The 20,121-nt window shown below is 48.5% G+C and overlaps 1 protein-coding gene across 1 annotated transcript in view; it reads left to right on the top strand.

Annotated features, from left to right (window-relative positions):
• The window catches only part of WDR49 (WD repeat domain 49), a 337,861-nt gene that overhangs the window by 254,264 nt on the left and 63,476 nt on the right, over positions 1-20,121 (top strand). Inside the window, exon 12 of the mRNA XM_073674828.1 lies at positions 11,348-11,506. Coding sequence (XP_073530929.1) covers positions 11,348-11,506 — 159 coding nt within the window. The remainder of the gene's footprint in view (positions 1-11,347; positions 11,507-20,121) is intronic.

Below are 20,121 nucleotides of genomic sequence, written 5' to 3'. Positions count from 1 at the left end.
CGGGCCTTCTTGGAGTGTCGCTCCCACGTGGCGGTGCTGGGCCCTATGTGCTGCTGAGCCTCCGGGCGTCTGATGGGGCCAGGAGACCTGCAGTCTACTGTTCTCCGGTTTCTGCTGCTGGGCCTTCAGTGCTCCACAACCTCGGACTCCGGTGTCCAGTTCTTCTGCGCTTTTCTCCTCTGGGGTGAGCTTGTACACAGCTCCACTCCCCAGGTCTTTCCTCGTCGCTTTCCTGTCTTCAACTCCTCTCCACTCACTCTAACTAACCCCGCCTCCAGATTGCAGTTGCTAAGGGGAGGAGCTCCCCTTTCTGGTCTGCAGCCAGGAAAGTGTTGTATGCTTGTATACCTGATTAAGGGACCCCTCCTTGCTTCCAGGTATGGCATCACCCCTTGTGAGGGAGGCAATGCCACTGTGGCAACCGGACCACTGGGGTGCCACACTTGCAGGTTCCAGCAGTCATCACATGGCCACTTCACTCACATGCGATTTTCATACTTACGGTCACGTGACAACGAGATTTTCTTCCTGCTTCTCTCAGAGAGAATTAGAAAGAGCAACTTGTCAGCATGTGACTAAGGCCATGGCCCCACTATCAGTATATGATCAGTATTCGGTCAGTATTTTTTCTCAGGAGTGGGAGCCAAAACCAGGTGAGGAACAATCAGAGAAAAGATAGAAACAAGTCACCATTTCTGCATTTATCAACCTCTCCTGGTTTTGGCTCCCACTCCTGAGAAAAATTACTGACCGAATGCTGATCAAATACTGATAGTGTGGCGTGGCCTTAGTGCATATGTGCTGGGGAAGGAGCAGGGGGTGTCCCGGGTGCTAGAAGACCTAGATACACCTCTGGTGATGCCCGTATATATTAGATAACTGTTTGGCCAACATCTAGCTCTTCTGACTCTCTCATGCACATTAACAATAGATTCAGCCAAGTATTCATGTGTTTTCAATAGGGAGAGGGAAGTATGCATTTTCCAGGATCGGATGTTTAAATGTAAATTTCCTGATTTTCCTCTTCCCAAAAATCATATGTCAGGGGAAAACTGGAGACCCCCATACACATCAAATAGTCATACAAATCCCACCAATGAAAGGGCTCATCAAACGTTTATTTTATGGCTCTTTTGTCACACAACATATTGCAGGTTTCTCAATAATAGCTTACGTTTACAGAACAGGTTATGTAGTTTCTGGTGGCATTGTGCTAAAATGTGCTTTTTTTGCTATTTGCTTTATTTAGAATGTGAAAAGAAAAGTTTAGAAGGTCTTCAAGGAGGTGTAGTTAAGCTAACACTTGTAAAGAAAAATATGTTGCAAGGCTAAATCTAGGTTTACTTTGCTACCTTCAAAAAGTTACAAATGTGCCACATTTGTTAAAGGGATTATATGAGCACAAAATGACTGTTTAAACCAAGCCCAAGCACTCCGTGCACCCTCGACATTTCAAACAGTTCAGTGCGCTTTCCCACCTATTTTTTTATATTTATACCTCTGCCATTCTCTGGCTCCAGGAAGACAGAGCTGTCAATCAAAGAAGAGATGTTGGAAATAATTGGAAGATAAGTAGATGTTAAGTTGCACTAAACTGCTGAGCCACGTCAAGTTTGCACTGAACACATGGTTTGAACAGTCATTTTTTGCTACCAGACACCCTTTAAAAGCTGTAGGTACTTGGGTTATCATAAATATACCAGTTGTAAGAGTGAGCGGTTCATGTAAATCTTGCAGCATTTAATGGGGCTTCTATGTACATACTTTCCACAAGCCACTCCACTTAGCTGGTCCCAGAAGAACCATAGCCTTCATACTTAAAGGAGTACTCCCATCTCCAAGATCCTATCCCAATATGTAGTAGGTGTAATGATAATAATATTAGCAAATACCTCCAATTAGAAATGTAGTATAGTGTGATGAACCCGTAGCCGCCATCTTGGTAATGATAAATCATATCCAGGGATGGCCACACTTCAGCAGCCCCCACCCTTGGGACCTTCTGTTAAAACGTCAACTAGATAGTTTCCCCCCATCCAGGCTCCTGTAAGATAAGAAGCCCCAGGGCCTACTTAACACTTGAATGCTAGGAGCTTCAAAGACTTCGAGAGGAAACACAGCTAGCAGGGGGGGTGCTTCGTCCATCTGTAACTGACCATTTGTCCCATAGGACTAGTTTCTTTGTCTGTCACAAGCATGGAGGCATAAGATATAGAAACATGAATAGTACACGCATGTTGCGTGGGATGGGCCAATAAAAAATATCACGGCGTCCCGGAGCCATTGCGCACACAAGCCTTCGCGGTAGACGTTGGTACGTGCTCTGGAAGCCAAGATATAGCGCTGAGCCATTCCTGAGGACCGTATGGTATCATAATTGATATCAAAAGGTCGGTTACGGCGGCCCGAATCCATGGGAACCCCTGGGGGTATCCTGAGACCATCCCAGAAGAAGTTATTGGGTTCCTTAGAATTTGGGCTTCTGATCGAAGTTAGACCTGAGGGTGGAGACTGAGCCAGCTGACCTCACCAGCAGTGGGCGGGACGGGGCAGGTAAGATAGCAGGACAGACAAGAGACAAGTCAGTCTTGACCCAAGAGTGGGGTGCTGAACATCTGAGCACCAGCTGAGGCCACCAAGGGGAGGAGCAGTTTGACCATGCGGTGGTAGGCCTCAGCCTGTAACAAAGAACCGTGCCTGCGACCGCAGAATCCTCTCCCTGCGTCACAAGAAAATCAAGAAACCGGTAACTGATATGCTGTGGTGATTCTGTGTGTTGTATTCCATTATTGTATAGTTTAGCCTGACCTTATACCTGTGTATATTTAGTTGTATATCGTGTATCTAGTTTATTATTATAATCAATTACCTCAAGTAATTGTGGGCCTGCCTTTTATTCTGCATAACGAACGCACGTCCGTATGAGCTCGGCTCAAGCCAAAAACGCTACCCAGGGTTGGTTCCTGACCCGATATAGGCCCATTCACAGACTGGGCGTATATCTAAAATAGGGACTGGTGGCAGCATACCAACTGGGGATTGGGGAAGGCTGGTAGTGACGGTCGGAGGTTCAGATATATATATTCCTGGCGCGGCCAAGGAAGATATATATACCGCCCTCACTACAGAGGGCCCCGATACCCAGTAGGTTACAGGACAGTCTCCCTGGCGACCGCTTATCCTAGGTGCAGTTCCTTGACTGACCTGAGGCTAAGAGGGCGCTAGTGAGTTGTGCTGTGTAGTGACGTTACGGTTTAGTGACGTTGAAGGGATAACACTCTACCGTGTTCCCTGCGCTGGTTGCAGCTACCTGGCACTACTTTCCCTAGGTGCAGTACCTTGACTGACCTGAGAGGTAAGGGGGCGCCAGAGAGCTGCACCCACCGGCCGGCTTTCATCACATTGGTGGCAGCGGTGGGATTGCAGAATGATAGTGCTGTGGGACCCCTACTCCCAGGCACTAAAGACTGCCAGTGGTAACTTCCACTGCTGGAGTCTTAAGGTCAGCCCAACGCTAGACGGTCAGGCTAAAAGTATAACAAGGTGTGTGCAAACTCAGGGTTGCAGCGGTGTCGGTTACCAAGATGGCAGAGGGCACCAGGAGCAAGACCCTGCAGGAGGCTAATGCTGCGGTCCGTGTGGCAGGAGGGGAGGACAATGTTACGCATGGCGAGGAGGAGTCCAGCCCGGGCACCTCAGGGAGCCAGTCCCCAGTATACGGTCCCGCAGTGGGCTGCCCACCACCTACCCAGCCCAGCCTGTCCAGATCACAAGCCCTTCTACAAGCGGCTATGGCAAGTCTCCAGTCTCATGGCGATGCCGTCTACAAAACCCTCCTGGCAGCATCAGAGAAGGCAGCGGAGGAGGAGCGCAAGGCAGCGGAGGAGGAGCGTGCAGAGCGGGCTGCGGAGCGTGCAGAGCGAGCTGCGGAGCGCCAGCACCAACTGGACCTGGCCCAGCGGGGGCTTCCGCTAGAGCAACCAACCCATCAGGAGACCAAGTCGTCCAAAGTCCGAGCTGGACTCCTTTCTGGTGGCATTTGAAAGGACCTGTCTTCAGCACCATCTGGCCCGGGATCAGTGGGCCAGATACCTGACCCCCCGTTTGAGGGGTAAGTCCCTGGATGCCTTGGGGGACTTACCTGCCGGGGAGGTACAGGACTACGACTGCATCAAGCGGGCCCTGATCCGGCAGTACAACCTCACTCCCGAGTCGTACCGCCAGAAGTTCCGGAGCCTGCTGCGTGGCCCCAAGGACACCTGGACCGATAATATGCGGGCGCTGTTGAGAGCTGCAGAGCACTGGACCTCGGGTCTAGCGCTTACTACCCGCCAGGAGGTCCAGGAACTGTTCGTCACGGAGCAGTTCTTGTGGAACTGCCCAGAGGACCTCCGACAGTTCCTCCGTGACCGAAAACCAACCGGGGCTTCTGCTACAGCCGCCCTGGCAGACGAGTATGCCAATAACAGGGCGCCTGAGCTGAAGAAGTCTGCCAGCAGCACCTGGAGAGGGGGTAAGCCCAATCATGCCCCTGTTTCCCCGGCCCCTAGAATACAAGGGGTGTATCCCCCTGTTGCCCTCTCCAGGCAAGGACCAGACGTAAGACGTTGTCATCTATGCAACAAACCAGGACACTTTAGGGCTGAGTGTCCCCAGTGCCAAAAGACCCCATCCCAGTCCCAGAGAGCGCCCAATGTTTTGTGTGTGGGAGGGGGTGGTGGTAGGTCCCTGGACAACATCCAACCCGTCACCATAGGCCGTTCTGCGGTCATGGGACTGCGGGACACTGGCGCTGAACGAACACTGGTGCGGCCTGAGGTGGTGTCCCCCCAGGACTTGGTACCAGGAAAGACTCTTTCCGTCTCTGGGGTTGGAGGCGTGGAGCCGGCACTTCCCGTTGCCATGGTGTATTTGGACTGGGGTGCCGGGAGGGGGATGCGGGAGGTGGGAGTAACGCCAAATATTCCCGCAAATGTTTTATTAGGGACCGACTTGGGGCGTCTAGTATCGCAGTATGTACCCTCTGAACCCCCAAGTTCGGCCCCCCAAGAGTGTATTGATTTGTCTGCTGCTAATGCCAACCATGTTGTATGTAGTGTGCGTCCTGCTGAGGAGGAGGGAGTGAAACCTGAGGGTAACACCTGCACAGACACAACACAAACAGGGTTAGTGAGAGCAGGTGGGGAGTGTGGGGATGCCTGCAGAGGTGCTCAGCCGGCGTGCCGTGACCTCTTGTCCTCCGGTGAGGGAGGGGGTGGGCAGGATTCTGTAGAGGGAAGCTCAGGGATGGAGAGGGGGGCAGCTACCGGCAGTGTAGGGCTCCCAGGGGTATCCAGGCTGCTGAGTATAGGCCCACTGCAGGGGGAGGAACAGGCCATGGGGGGTGGGGGTGTCCCAAGAGAGGAGCCGCCAGGTAAGACCCCAGGGCAGGAGTTCCCCACATCCGAGATGTCCAAAGGCCTAGGACGCCTGCCTGATCGGGCGGCTTGGTCAGAAACAGAGGGGAAGCGGGCACTACCCACGATCACAGCGGTCATAGCCGCTGTCACCAGGAGTGGGAGCGCCAGAGCCCAAGGAGCCTTGCAGAGGTCCGACGGCTTCCCCACTTCTGACCAAGTGGCTGACGGGTCAGACAGCGGCCAGGTGACATGCCCGGAGGGGCTGACGGAGGATGTGGAAGTTTCGTCGATTCTGGCCACATCAAGTCAGGAATTTCAGGCTGCGTTGGAAGCAGACGACAGCCTGAAAGCTCTCAAGGAACAGACGGCACAGCCTCCCATGGAGTCAGACTGCGAGCGTGTGGTCTGGGACCAGGGACGGCTGTACCGGGTAACGGTCCAGCAGGGTTCACCGGAGGCGTGGCCCAGGGACCGACAGTTAGTGGTACCCTATCCGTTCAGGGCGGAATTGTTGCGGATCGCACACGAGATTCCGATGGCCGGACACCTAGGGATCGCTAAAACCAAGGCCAGGATAGCTCAGCATTTCTACTGGCCTGGGATGGGAGCCGCGGTGGGTGCCTACTGCCGTTCGTGTGACACCTGTCAGAGGGTGGGGAAGGCGGGGCCGCGCCCCAAAGCCCCACTGGTAACTTTGCCAATCATCGAAGAGCCTTTCTCGAGGGTCGCTGTGGATCTTATTGGACCTCTGTCCACTCCCAGCCACTCCGGGAAATGCTTCATACTCACGGTAGTGGACTATGCCACCCGGTACCCGGAAGCGGTAGCTTTGTCGTCCATTCGGGCCGACAAGGTGGCTACCGCCTTACTGGAGATCTTCTCCAGAGTGGGTTTCCCCCAGGAAATGCTCACCGACCGAGGGACCCAGTTCATGTCGCGGCTGATGGAGTCCCTCTGTAAGCAAATGCAGGTGCAACATCTGGTGGCCAGCCCGTATCACCCACAGACTAATGGCCTGTGTGAGCGGTTCAATGGCACCTTAAAGCAGATGCTTAAGATGTTGGTCGACTCCCACGGGAGAGACTGGGAGCGTTACCTCCCACACCTCCTATTTGCTTACCGGGAGGTTCCGCAGGCCTCAACGGGGTTCTCCCCCTTTGAGCTCCTGTACGGGCGACGGGTACGGGGCCCCCTGGCTCTGGTGAAGGAAGCATGGGAAGGGGATTTGGCCACCCCCGAGGTGTCGGTCATCGAGTATGTCGTGCGCCACCGGGACAGGATGATGGCCTTGGCAAAGCTGGTGCAGGACAATATGGCCCAGGCCCAGGCCGACCAGAAGCGGTGGTACGACCAGAATGCTTGTGAGAGGACCTACCAGGTGGGTCAAAAGGTGTGGGTACTGGTCCCTGTACCACAGAACAAGCTTCAGGCAGCCTGGGAAGGTCCCTACTTCGTGCACCAGAAACTCAACGCCGTCACCTATCTGGTCACCCTGGATCACGCCCGTGGAAGGAGGAAGGCCTTCCACGTGAACATGATGAAGGCTCATCATGAGCGGGAAGCGACTGCCCACCCAGTGTGCAACCTTCCCGAGGAAGGAGAGGTAGAAACCCTCCTGGATCTGCTCACCCAAGCCAAGGCGGGTGGGTCCATCGAGGATGTGGGGGTTGGCCACCAGCTCACGAAGGACCAACGGTCCCAGCTGGGGACCACCCTGCACCCCTTCCGGGGGCTGTTCAGCAGCCTGCCCGGAAGGACTGAGTTGGCTGTCCACGACGTGGACACTGGCGATCACCTGCCGATCCGGCGTTCAGCATATCGGGTCTCTTTCGAGGTGCAGGGAAACATGCGCCAAGAGATAGACGAGATGCTGAAGCTGGGGGTGATCCAGGCATCCAGCAGCGCGTGGGCCTCGCCTGTAGTCCTCGTTCCAAAAAAGGACCGAACTACACGGTTCTGCGTGGACTACCGGGGGCTCAACGCTGTAACGGCCACCGATGCGTTCCCCATACCACGCATCGATGACCTGCTCGATCGGATGGCCGGGGCTAAGTACCTGACCATCATGGATCTGAGCCGGGGGTACTGGCAGATTCCTCTGACCCCCGCGGCAAGGGAACGCTCTGCCTTTATCACCCCTTTTGGACTGTACGAGTCCACAGTGATGCCATTCGGCATGAAGAATGCCCCTGCCACTTTTCAGCAGATGGTCAATACGCTGCTTGAGGGACTTGAAGGGTACGCGGCTGCGTACTTGGACGATATTGCAGTCTTCAGTCCCACTTGGGAGGATCACCTAGAGCACCTGCGGCAGGTGCTCGGTCGGATCCACCGGGCAGGCTTGACCATCAAGCCGGAAAAGTGCCAGCTGGGCATGAGTGAGGTCCTCTACCTGGGTCACCGGGTAGGCGGGGGGGTTCTGAAGCCAGAACCTGGGAAAGTGGATGCCATCGCATCCTGGCCCACTCCTAGGACCAAAAAGCAGGTGTTGTCCTTCTTGGGGACCGCCGGGTACTATAGGAGGTTCGTCCCACACTATAGCACCCTGGCCAAGCCCCTGACGGACCTCACCAAGAAGAAGCTGCCCGTCGCAGTCGACTGGACAGTCGCCTGCGAGACAGCTTTCGGGGGACTCAAGGCCGCCCTAAGTAGCTCCCCTGTACTGCAAGCTGCCGACTTCGACCGGCCGTTTATGGTACAGACCGACGCCAGTGACTTTGGCCTCGGTGCTGTGCTAAGTCAGGTCAACACGACAGGCCAGGAACATCCTGTCTTGTACCTGAGCAGGAAGCTACTGACCCGGGAGGTGGCTTACTCCACGGTGGAAAAAGAATGCCTGGCAATTGTATGGGCCCTGCAGCGTCTGCAGCCCTACTTGTACGGGAGCCATTTCACCGTGGAGACGGACCACAACCCCCTCAGCTGGTTACACACGGTCTCTGGGTCGAATGGCAGGTTGCTACGCTGGAGCCTCGCTCTCCAGCAGTACCACTTCTCCATTCGCCACAGAAGAGGCCGTGACCACGGTAACGCTGACGGGTTATCCCGGCAAGGGGAGGGTGCAGAAGGACGCACGGGGGAACACAGGAATGTGCTACCCCCTCGCGCCCTCGTATAGGGGGAGGTGTGATGAACCCGTAGCCGGCATCTTGGTAATGATAAATCATATCCAGGGATGGCCACACTTCAGCAGCCCCCACCCTTGGGACCTTCTGTTAAAATGTCAACTAGATAGTTTCCCCCCATCCAGGCTCCTGTAAGATAAGAAGCCCCAGGGCCTACTTAACACTTGAATGCTAGGAGCTTCAAAGACTTCGAGAGGAAACACAGCTAGCAGGGGGGGTGCTTCGTCCATCTGTAACTGACCATTTGTCCCATAGGACTAGTTTCTTTGTCTGTCACAAGCATGGAGGCATAAGATATAGAAACATGAATAGTACACGCATGTTGCGTGGGATGGGCCAATAAAAAATATCACGGCGTCCCGGAGCCATTGCGCACACAAGCCTCCGCGGTAGACGTTGGTACGTGCTCTGGAAGTCAAGATATAGCGCTGAGCCATTCCTGAGGACCGTATGGTATCATAATTGATATCAAAAGGTCGGTTACGGCGGCCCGAGTCCATGGGAACCCCTGGGGGTATCCTGAGACCATCCCAGAAGAAGTTATTGGGTTCCTTAGAATTTGGGCTTCTGATCGAAGTTAGACCTGAGGGTGGAGACTGAGCCAGCTGACCTCACCAGCAGTGGGCGGGACGGGGCAGGTAAGATAGCAGGACAGACAAGAGACAAGTCAGTCTTGACCCAAGAGTGGGGTGCTGAACATCTGAGCACCAGCTGAGGCCACCAAGGGGAGGAGCAGTTTGACCATGCGGTGGTAGGCCTCAGCCTGTAACAAAGAACCGTGCCTGCGACCGCAGAATCCTCTCCCTGCGTCACAAGAAAATCAAGAAACCGGTAACTGATATGCTGTGGTGATTCTGTGTGTTGTATTCCATTGTTGTATAGTTTAGCCTGACCTTATACCTGTGTATATTTAGTTGTATATCGTGTATCTAGTGTATTATTATAATCAATTACCTCAAGTAATTGTGGGCCTGCCTTTTATTCTGCATAACGAACGCATGTCCGTGTGAGCTCGGCTCAAGCCAAAAACGCTACCCAGGGTTGGTTCCTGACCCGATATAGGCCCATTCACAGACTGGGCGTATATCTAAAATAGGGACTGGTGGCAGCATACCAACTGGGGATTGGGGAAGGCTGGTAGTGACGGTCGGAGGTTCAGATATATATATTCCTGGCGCGGCCAAGGAAGATATATGTACCGCCCTCACTACAGAGGGCCCCGATACCCAGTAGGTTACAGGACAGTCTCCCTGGCGACCGCTTATCCTAGGTGCAGTTCCTTGACTGACCTGAGGCTAAGAGGGCGCTAGCGAGTTGTGCTGTGTAGTGACGTTACGGTTTAGTGACGTTGAAGGGATAACACTCTACCGTGTTCCCTGCGCTGGTTGCAGCTACCTGGCACTACTTTCCCTAGGTGCAGTACCTTGACTGACCTGAGAGGTAAGGGGGCGCCAGAGAGCTGCACCCACCGGCCGGCTTTCATCACATATAGTATTTTTGATTCGCAATGCCACTTACCTCATGTGCAGGCAATACAGGACCTTAGGTATCCACAGTTACGACCACTAGCAACTAGTCAACTAACTGTCACTTTATCAGTGGACGTAACCATGGATACCTAAGGTCCTGCAATGCCCTTCACATGAGGAAAGAGACATAGCGAATCAAAAATACTATGCTACATTTCTAATTGGAGGTATTTGCTAATATTATTATCATTAGACCTACCACATATTGGGATAGGGTCTTGGAGATGGGAATACCCCTTTAAACCTCTACATAGTGTCCTGAACTTACAACAGGCTCACCTGTGTTGAGTCCATAGAGTAGCTGCTGGCTGATGGAGTGATCTGGCAGAGGAAGGTCAACTAGCCAGGTCAAAATCAGAGAGTGAAGATACAAGACAAAATCAAGAGATAGAGACGTCAGGAGGTAGCCAAGGTCAGAACCAGGAGGACAGCATTAGAGGCAGACAAAGGGTTAAGTCAGTCCATGGTTAGCAATGGGTTTCAAATTAGCTGGTTCAGATATTGTAGCAAGATAAATCACTGAAGTATGGATCAAGGTCATCAGAAACCTATAACTTTCAAATCCCAGCAGTAAGCTGGTAGTTTAAGTAGGAAGTGCCACTGCCCCGTTAGCTGTAGCAGGAAGCTGATTACTCCTGCTGAGCTGCTGGACAGAACACACCAATTGTGGCTGACAGGGCAGCACCACTGATCCAAGACACCAGTATCAGTGGCTGGATACAGCCTGTGCCACCAGAGCTTCTGGCCATGATGTCTCCTCCATCACCAGCGACACACACATAATGACTATGACAGCATCTTATGACAGAAGAAGACATTGCTGGAGCACATGGAAATGTGACAACAGTCTTCGTGAATGTGGGACAATTTTTTATGGCAAAATAATGTAAATCATACATATTATCATTAAAGTGAAGGAGTTTTTTTTTCCTTTATTCTGGTTTGTGTTTGGTATAATGGCATAATTGTATTATGGTCACGTATAATGTTCTCATTTGACAGTGGTCGGCTATTTCCGGATGTCTCTATACATCACGCATCAAATGATGGACGACACCCTATCATGCCCAAGAAGAAACAGTAATGAGTATCATTGCTAAATGTTTCAGCGAGCATATTGAAATGTTCCTCAATTTTGTTGTCATGCAACTTAATTTATCCCCCTTCGGATGGGGGCTTATATGCTAATTTGTAGGCTATAAAATAATATTATATTGCAGTGTGTAGCATCAATAAAATAAGGTATCATCATTTTATTGCTGTGAGCCAATCTGAAAATGATCTTTTTATACAGACTCTCAGCTGCAAAGCGCTGGAAAAAGAAGCATCTCATCGTCATCTTCTGGAAGATATACACGTTCTTCGAGTGGCTTCTGCAACACAGACTCTGACAGCAATAATACTGTAACAAGATTGTTCTTCCTGGGGGCAAGAAAACATATCTCAGCTACAGGTAGCTTTTATTCTCACACATTCCTCTTCTTGAACAATACATATTGACTCTAGCTGAAGCTGTATCTTAAATATCTTTCCCGTGTCTCTGGAGCACCGGTCTAAAGGAGAAAACGAAAATTAAAATTATTTTTTTTTTCATCTTGTATATAAACTTTGACAGGAGAAGCAGGTAAGAGTTGGTCAGGTTTTATGCCGTTCCTATGGAGCTTCTGTACAATGCAGGTTATTGTTACCGTAGACAAGTGTGGCGGGATGTGGCTAGATCTTTTACTATTAATAGCACTGGAAGCCCACGGCTTACTGGATCGTGATAGAGAACTGATTAGGACTTGATCTATATCAGGGATAAGAAAGAAAGGTTTAGAAGCCTCTGGCTCTATCTGTCAAGTCTTTCCCTTTTTATTGTCACTTTTGAATTAGCTTCTAAATAACAGATGACCTACTTTCCCAGCGTGCGCTATTGATCAGCGGTGTAGTCCATCATTATCACACCAGACTTACAAACAAATAAGCTTTAGTTCAAATGAACAGTAGAAAGGTTTTCGAGCCCTCGCAAGTTCTGGGTCTGCAGTATATGCATTGGCCGCGTTATTCTTTAGCCTTTATGAATGTTTTTAAAGCGCAAATTTAAAGGGAATCAGTCAGTAAGATCAATCCTCCTAAGGCCATCTATATGGGCATCTAGGTCATAGGAATACATAAAATGATACTTGATATCTGTGATCTGTTGTCTTATTCAAGATAAATCCACATTTTTCTTAATATGTAAATGAGCTGCTAGGATCTATGGGCTGGACATAGCTCTCTCTGAAAATCTACCTCCAGAGATTATTTTAAATGAAGAGGAGGAGTTACCAGTGTGAGCCATGTAATGCCTTATAGTTGGCTCCCCTGATCTACATTCCTTCTTTTATTTAAAATAAACTCTGGAGGCAGATTCTCATGCAGGTCAATGTCCGCCCCATAGCCTAGAACACCTCATTTACATATATGAAAAATGTGGATTTCCCTGGAATAAGACATCAGATCGCAAATATCAGGGTATCATTGAATTCAGCTTCCCATGACCTACATGCCCATATAGATAGCTTAGGGGGGGATGATCCTACTGACAGATTTCCTTTAAAGGGTTTTCAATCCTCAAATCAAAGCCACTTATGATGGTAAAATACATTTTTGACCTATAATTTATAATAGTATCAGGTTCTCCAGTGTGGGAGCTGTTCACCTCCAGTTAATAGAGGTTCACCTGATGTCTATATGTCCCTAAAAAATTGGTTGTCAGTGTCACTTCAAATATCTTTGGACTTTGACTTTATATAGAGCACACAGATGATTTTTTTCTGTTTGATGTAAAATGAAACAATTTTGACATGTTCCACGTATTCTTACCTGGAAATATTGTTTCTAAGAGACAGTATCTCCGACTTAGTCATAGACGGAGCCTGCACAGCAGCTCATGGAGGGCATAACAGCTCTGTCCTAGATCTAGCCATGTGCCAGAGGCCATATTAAGGAACAACTGTGATTTAATCTCTTCCTTAAATGTAATAAGTAGAAAATTACATTCCTGAACATTTTTCACTCTGTTTGTTGCAGGTCAGTACATTTATAAATTAAAATCTTCAGGTTTACAGTGCAGTCTTTTGCTAACATCAGGGTCTCAAATCCACATTTCGTAGCCGAGCAGTTTGCACCAAAGTGACTTAGGCCTTGCAGCTATCGCAATTGTGCCCCCATGGGTCATCAAGCCTGACCCACTTATCCACCACGTTGCAGAATGTACTATTAATTTAGAAGAAACACACTTTTTGCCTTTGTGGTTTTTATAGCTACTATGCCACTTTACCCTTCACAAATCCTAAACCTTTCCTAAGTATTATAACTTGTCCCAGGACTTATATGCTCTCAGTCTTAAAGAAGCACTCCTTCTCCCATCAAAGTTTTATCCTCTTTATATATTGCAATCATCATATTATAAACACCAATAAATCATTTGGGCCAGAAAAAGACAATAAGTCACACCAAAATAAGGCAAAAAAACAACACATAGCCCAAGTTGGAATTTGCCAAAACTTTAATAAAGACATATAGGGGTAAATACACAAAAATAATAAAATCAAAGACACACCACAGAAGGAAAAGGATGGAGAACCTAGACCTCAATAATATATAAGGTAATATATCCTACTTGTAGTTCCCCCAGGTAAATATATAACAACTAGTATAAAATTTAAGGGCATTAAATACAAAGCAGCAAAAAATGTGTAATGTGAAAAATAACTAAAAATTACCAAAGTGGTTATTTATCAAAAAAAAAAAATATATAAATGGCAAGTAAAATATAGCTTGGTAAAATACATAAATATATATGATATATAATAACACCACCCAATTATACATACATAAATATAGCTGCATACATAAATCACCAGTGTCAAGAAAAACAGCCCATAATAGTATTTAGAAAGTAACCATAATTACCCTGGGCACAAGTCAATGGTCCAGGCACCTACCACACACCCGACGTGCGTTTCGCATAGGAAATGCTTCGTCCAGGGGTACAAGTAGGATATATTACCTTATATATTATTGAGGTCCAGGTTCTCCATCCTTTTCCTTCTGTGGTGTGTCTGATTTTATTATTGTGTGTATTTACCCCTATATGTCTTTATTAAAGTTTTGGCAAATTCTAACTTGGGCTATGTGGTTGTTTTTTTGCCTTATTTTGGTGTGACTAATCATCATATTATATAGCACTGTGTACTTACAATTGCTCCTTTTGCCTTTCTACCCAGCTAATTTTTCTCTTTTCTCTGTTCTATGTAGAAACAGGAAGTTTCTTTTCTCTGCATAAATCACTCCCCTCTTCAACTCCAGCTGCTGCCTCCTCCCTCATGCCAGGGACTTTTGCAGTGACTCATGACTCATATAGGAAAATGACTTCCTGTTTCTATATAAAGCTTAGAAGGATTCAGTTAGTCTGTTTTAAATCACTTGATGTCATAGATCTAATGGAAAACAGAAGAATAAACTGGGTAGAAGGGTAAAATGAGTAATTGTAAATACACAGTGCTGTATAATATGATGACTGCAATATATTTAGTGGATAGAAACTTTGACGGGAGTGCTTCTTTAAAACGAACCTGTCAGCAGGATTTTGCAAAGTAAGCTACATACACGGTCAGGTTGGCGCTGTTACACTGATTAAAATGATATCTTGGTTGATGAAATACATCCTGTGGTTTTTGTTTAATCTTTATTTGTGGTTTGGAGATAATTACAGTACAGACCAAAAGTTTGGACACACCTTCTCATTTAAAGATTTTTCTGCATTTTCATGACTATGAAAATTGTACATTCACACTGAAGGCATCAAAACTATGAATTAACACATGTGGAATTATATACTTAACAAAAAAGTGTGAAACAACTGAAAATATGTCTTATATTCTAGGTTCTTCAAAGTAGCCACCTTTTGCTTTGATGACTGCTTTGCACACTTGGCATTCTCTTGATGAGCTTCAAGAGGTAGTCACTGGAAATGGTTTTCACTTCACAGGTGTGCCCTGTCAGGTTTAATAAGTGGGATTTCTTGCCTTTTAAATGGGGTTGGGACCATCAGTTGTGTTGTGCAGAAGTCTGGTGGATACACAGCTGATAGTCCTACTGAATAGACTGTTAGAATTTGCATTATGGCAAGAAAAAAGCAGCTAAGTAAAGAAAAACGAGTAGCCATCATTACTTTAAAAAATGTAGGTCAGTCAGTCCGAAAAATTGGGCAAACTTTGAAAGTGTCCCCAAGTGCAGCTGCAAAAACCATCAAGCGCTACAAAGAAACTGGCTCAAATGAGGACCGACCAAGGAAAGGAAGACCAAGAGTCACCTCTGCTTCTGAGGATAAGTTTATCCGAGTCACCAGCCTCAGAAATCGCAGGTTAACAGCAGCTAAGATTAGAGACCAGGTCAATGCCACACAGAGTTCTAGCAGCAGACACATCTCTACAACAACTGTTAAGAGGAGACTTTGTGCAGCAGGCCTTCATGGTAAAATAGCTGCTAGGAAACCATTGCTAGGGACAGGCAACAAGCAGAAGAGACTTGTTTGGGCTAAAGAACACAAGGAATGGACATTAGACCAGTGGAAATCTGTGCTTTGGTCTGATGAGTCCAAATTTGAGATCTTTGGTTCCAACCACCGTGTCTTTGTGCGACGTAGAAAAGGTGAACGGATGGACTCTACATGCCTGGTTTCCATCGTGAAGCATGGAGGAGGAGGTGTGATGGTGTGGGGGTGCTTTGCTGGTGACACTGTTGGTGATTTATTCAAAATTGAAGGCATACTGAACCAGCATGGCTACCACAGCATCTTGCAGCGGCATGCTATTCCATCCGGTTTGCGTTTAGTTGGACCATCATTTATTTTTCAAGAGGACAATGACCCCAAACACACCTCCAGGCTGTGTAAGGGCTATTTGACCAAGAAGGAGAGTGATGGGGTCTACGCCAGATGACCTGGCCTCCACAGTCACCAGACCTGAACCCAATTGAGATGGCTTGGGGTGAGCTGGACTGCAGAGTGAAGGCAAAAGGGCCAACAAGTGCTAAGCATCTCTGGGAACTCCTTCAAGATTGTTGGAAGACCATTTCAGGTGACTACCTCTTGAAGCTCATCAAGAGAATGCCAAGAGTGTGCAAAGCAGTCATCAAAGCAAAAGGTGGCTACTTTGAAGAACCTAGAATATAAGACATATTTTCAGTTGTTTCACACTTTTTTGTTAAGTATATAATTCCACATGTGTTAATTCATAGTTTTGATGCCTTCAGTGTGAATGTACAATTTTCATAGTCATGAAAATATAGAAAAATCTTTAAATGAGAACGTGTGTCCAAACTTTTGGTCTGTACTCTATATTGTGGTGCTTCAGGGCGGACCTGTGGGTGGGGGTTTATGTGGTGCTCTGCTTACATAGTAATCTGTATGCGCTTATGACAGCTCACTGTCCTTCAGTGACCTGTCTTCTATTTTACATAATGCATACACTATGTTGGGTTAGAAAAAAGAAATTACATCGAGCAAAATGGTGCCGGCACCCGTGCAGGCGCTGTGGCATCTATCGCTTGTCAATAGATGCTACCACGCAAACGCTGCGGCCATTTTGCTGGAGCAAAAAAAAAAAATTTGTCTCCATTGTCTCCAGCAAAATGGCCACGTCGCATGCGCAGTTGCATCCATCAGCAAGCGATGCCCTTAATCTGTGCAATCTCCTCTCACCAGTGGGCAGCGCTTGCACACATTGAGAGCATCACTTGCCAATAGATACTACTGCGCATGCGATGTGGCCATTTTATTGGAGCACAAAAAATTTGGCTCCAGCAAAATGGCCGCGGCGTGTGCGCAATTGCATCTATTGGCAAGCAATGCTCTTAATCTGCGCAAGCCCTGCCCACAGGCTGCCCTGAAGCACCATAATCTCATTATCTACAAACTGCAAATAAAAATTAAACAAGAACCACAGGACGGATTTCATCTGCCAAGGTATCATTTTAATCAGTGTAATGTCGCCCACCTGACAGTGTATGTAGCTTACTTAGCACAATCTTGCTGACAGGTTCACTTTAAGCCCCCATAAACATTAATATTCAATGTGCCGGCCAACTGATTGTCAAGGGAGATGCCGATTGTGTATGTCTGATTTTGAATTGCAGATTGCTTTGTTCTCCCAAAGTAAGTTGCCAGTAGAGATGTCAGTCTGTGGCTTTCTCATGGAGAACACAAGAGAGCTCGGCCAAACGAACACTCCTGTATATGGGTGAGATGTCTAAGATGGTTGTCAGCTTAACAATGCTTCAGCCAATCCTTCTAAGGTGTATGGGAGCCAGTCCAGAAGAATCCACCTCTGCAATAAGATGTTCTTTCTGCATTGGATCTCATCTTTAGTCCCACTCTAATCTCTAACAAATTTCATATGGGCTAATTGGGGCCTACTACTAAGGGTAACAGGTTCTCCAAACTGTAAACACATTGCCCTCAATTTCTGACACCGCTTGTAATATCACCTGCAAATCATACAGTCAGGGATTTATTTGCCAATAGGCACCCGAGGGCGGGTGCCTAGGGCGGCAGGTTGCAGGTAGCGGCCCTATCATGAAGAAGTAAAAAAAAATATATATATATTTTTTTACAATTTGCCCCCTTTTCTCTGATTGACATAGTGTCAATACTTCCATTTGAGTTTGGGGGGGATAGGAGGGGGAAGGTGGTGAAAGTTGATGAGGTGAGCCCTGCATGGGCAGAGTAGCAGTAATAAACTTCCTGCCAGGATGGAAGAGACAATAAATGCTAAAGGTGAAGGACCTGTGATGATGTCATGTCCATGTGACTCGTATGGGAGGAGCCATCCTAGAGATTGCAGGAAGTGAAATGTTTTCCCATGCAGGTCAGGAAGCAGTAGCTGGAGAGGATGGGGGCACGTGACAGGTAATCAGTGTACAGGGGTACATAGAGTGAAGTCTGTATATGGGGGTGTGCATGCTGTCCATGGGGGTGCAGTCTGCATATGGAGGTGTGCAGGCTGTATATGGGGGTGTGCAGGAATTATATGGGTGTGTAGGCTGTATATGGGGGTGTGCAGACTGTATATGGGGGTGTACAGGCTGTATATGGGGGTGTACAGGCTGTGTATGGGGGTGTGCAAACTGTATATGGAGGTGTGCAGGCTGTGTATGGGGATGTGCAGGCTGGTTATGGCAGTGTGCAGTCTCTATATGGTGGTGTGCAGGCTTTATATTGAGGTGCAGTAGGTATATGAGAGAATATATACATAGTATGTACACCCATATATACATACACACAGTATACCCACAGGTATACAAGCTTATACTATATACTGTATACACATTGTAGAGTTTGTACTCACTCGGCTGTGGTTGAGGTAGGCACAGAAAGCGTTTTCATTGAAATATCCAGGTTGGTGTATTAAGACAGCATAAACCGCTCAGGAAGCAAAACAAAAAAAACAGCCTTTTCCAGCACAAAGTGGAAACACAAAGTAAAATGTCCATACAATATCGTGGGTTCGCCCGCTCAGGTCAGTGTCCAGTTCTTAAATCATTAGAACAGACCAACACACTGGAGATCCACACATCTCCAGCCACAGACACTGAATGAGACGCTCGGTCTCCATTTTATTTACCAAACCACGCCCCTGGGGTGAGGATATGTGAGCAGCCACTCCCACCCATCTCTATGACTGCTCGTAAAACCCGGCCCTGATATGCCCTTTTAACTCTCTCTTCACTACATGTGCTGGAGCATGCTTTCCCGGGCTTACATCACCGAAGCTACCAACCTCAATGATACATATTTCCCCTCAAGGACCTCTCTGACGGCCATGTTACAACATATACAGATATACAGACATATACACACACAGTATGCTGCATATGTACACACAATTATACGTATATACCTGCTTCACTTGTGTTGTTCCCAGGGCAGTCGTGGAAATGACAGAAATTATGACAGAAATGATGATGAGAGGACACAGCAGACAGGACTGCAGGTGACGCGCCCCCAGGGCTGTGGGGTACTCGGCAGCCGGGCCTATGGATGCTGGTGAGGGATATCATGGTGCGTGGCCCGGTCCGTGGGCCAGGGCGATCAACCAAAAAGGGAATTTGTAATTTGGATAGGAAAAATAAAATCAATAGTTCGTGACGCCACCTGTGGTACCTGGTAAGGTTTACCAGCGCTGCTGCAGACCTCCGGGAGGTGATGGGATGGCAGCTGAGGTGTTTCTGCTCCCCACAGGTGGAGCGGGCCCCCGAGGCAGGGATGGTGTTTGATGGTGGGTGGTGATGCTGGGGCTTGTAGTGCAGGCGGGATGGCGCAGCAGGGGTAACTGACAGAGACAGGGATTCACTTCAATACCTTTACTGGTGCGGATGTCAGGTACGGTCCAGGGTACTCAGTAGGGTGGGTGCACTTCAGGACTTCTCCCCAGTGAGCAGGTATAAGGCCTCCTGGTCTGTGTCTGCCTCTCTGTATGCTCCTGGCCAGCCTGCAACTGGGCCTAGCTTATGTGTTGTGCTGTTCCTTCACCTGTCACTCGGTAGTAGCACCTTCTGCTGGCAACCACTCTCCCTGGACGCTGGGGCCTTGTGGTTCCTGGTCCTGTAATGGGTCTAGCTTCAGGTCGTCCAGGGACTTGTATTCCTCCTGGAATGCCGGTGATCCCTACTGGATATAAAGGGACCCTGTAGGCGCGGACTCGGTGGCCGGTTTGTATATTGGGGTGAGCCTATGATGCTCCTCTGCCCTCTCAACTCCTCTCTCCATTCTCCTCTTGCCGTCGGCCACACTCGGGGCCCTCAGAACTCAGCAGCAGACGAGCTGCGTCTTCGCTGCTCTCAGCGTCAGCACGCTCTCAGACTCTCTCTCAGTCTGACTGATCTCTAACTGAACTGCCTGGCTCCACCCTCCATATATATATCCCTATCAGGGTTCCCTCTGGTGGTGTGAGGTGCAAGGGTGGAAGTGTTTGTATGTAATGAGGGCCTCTTGTGGAGAAGTCCGTCCATGCACCCTGGGTCCTGTGGTACCTGTGCTCA

The sequence above is a fragment of the Phyllobates terribilis genome, unplaced genomic scaffold (assembly GCF_046119375.1).
Source record: "Phyllobates terribilis strain yellow unplaced genomic scaffold, ASM4611937v1 Scaffold_3__8_contigs__length_932513732, whole genome shotgun sequence".
NCBI lineage: Eukaryota > Metazoa > Chordata > Amphibia > Anura > Dendrobatidae > Phyllobates > Phyllobates terribilis.
The sequence above is the reverse complement of the archived record's forward strand: the minus strand, read 5'-3'. Positions and strand labels throughout refer to the sequence as shown.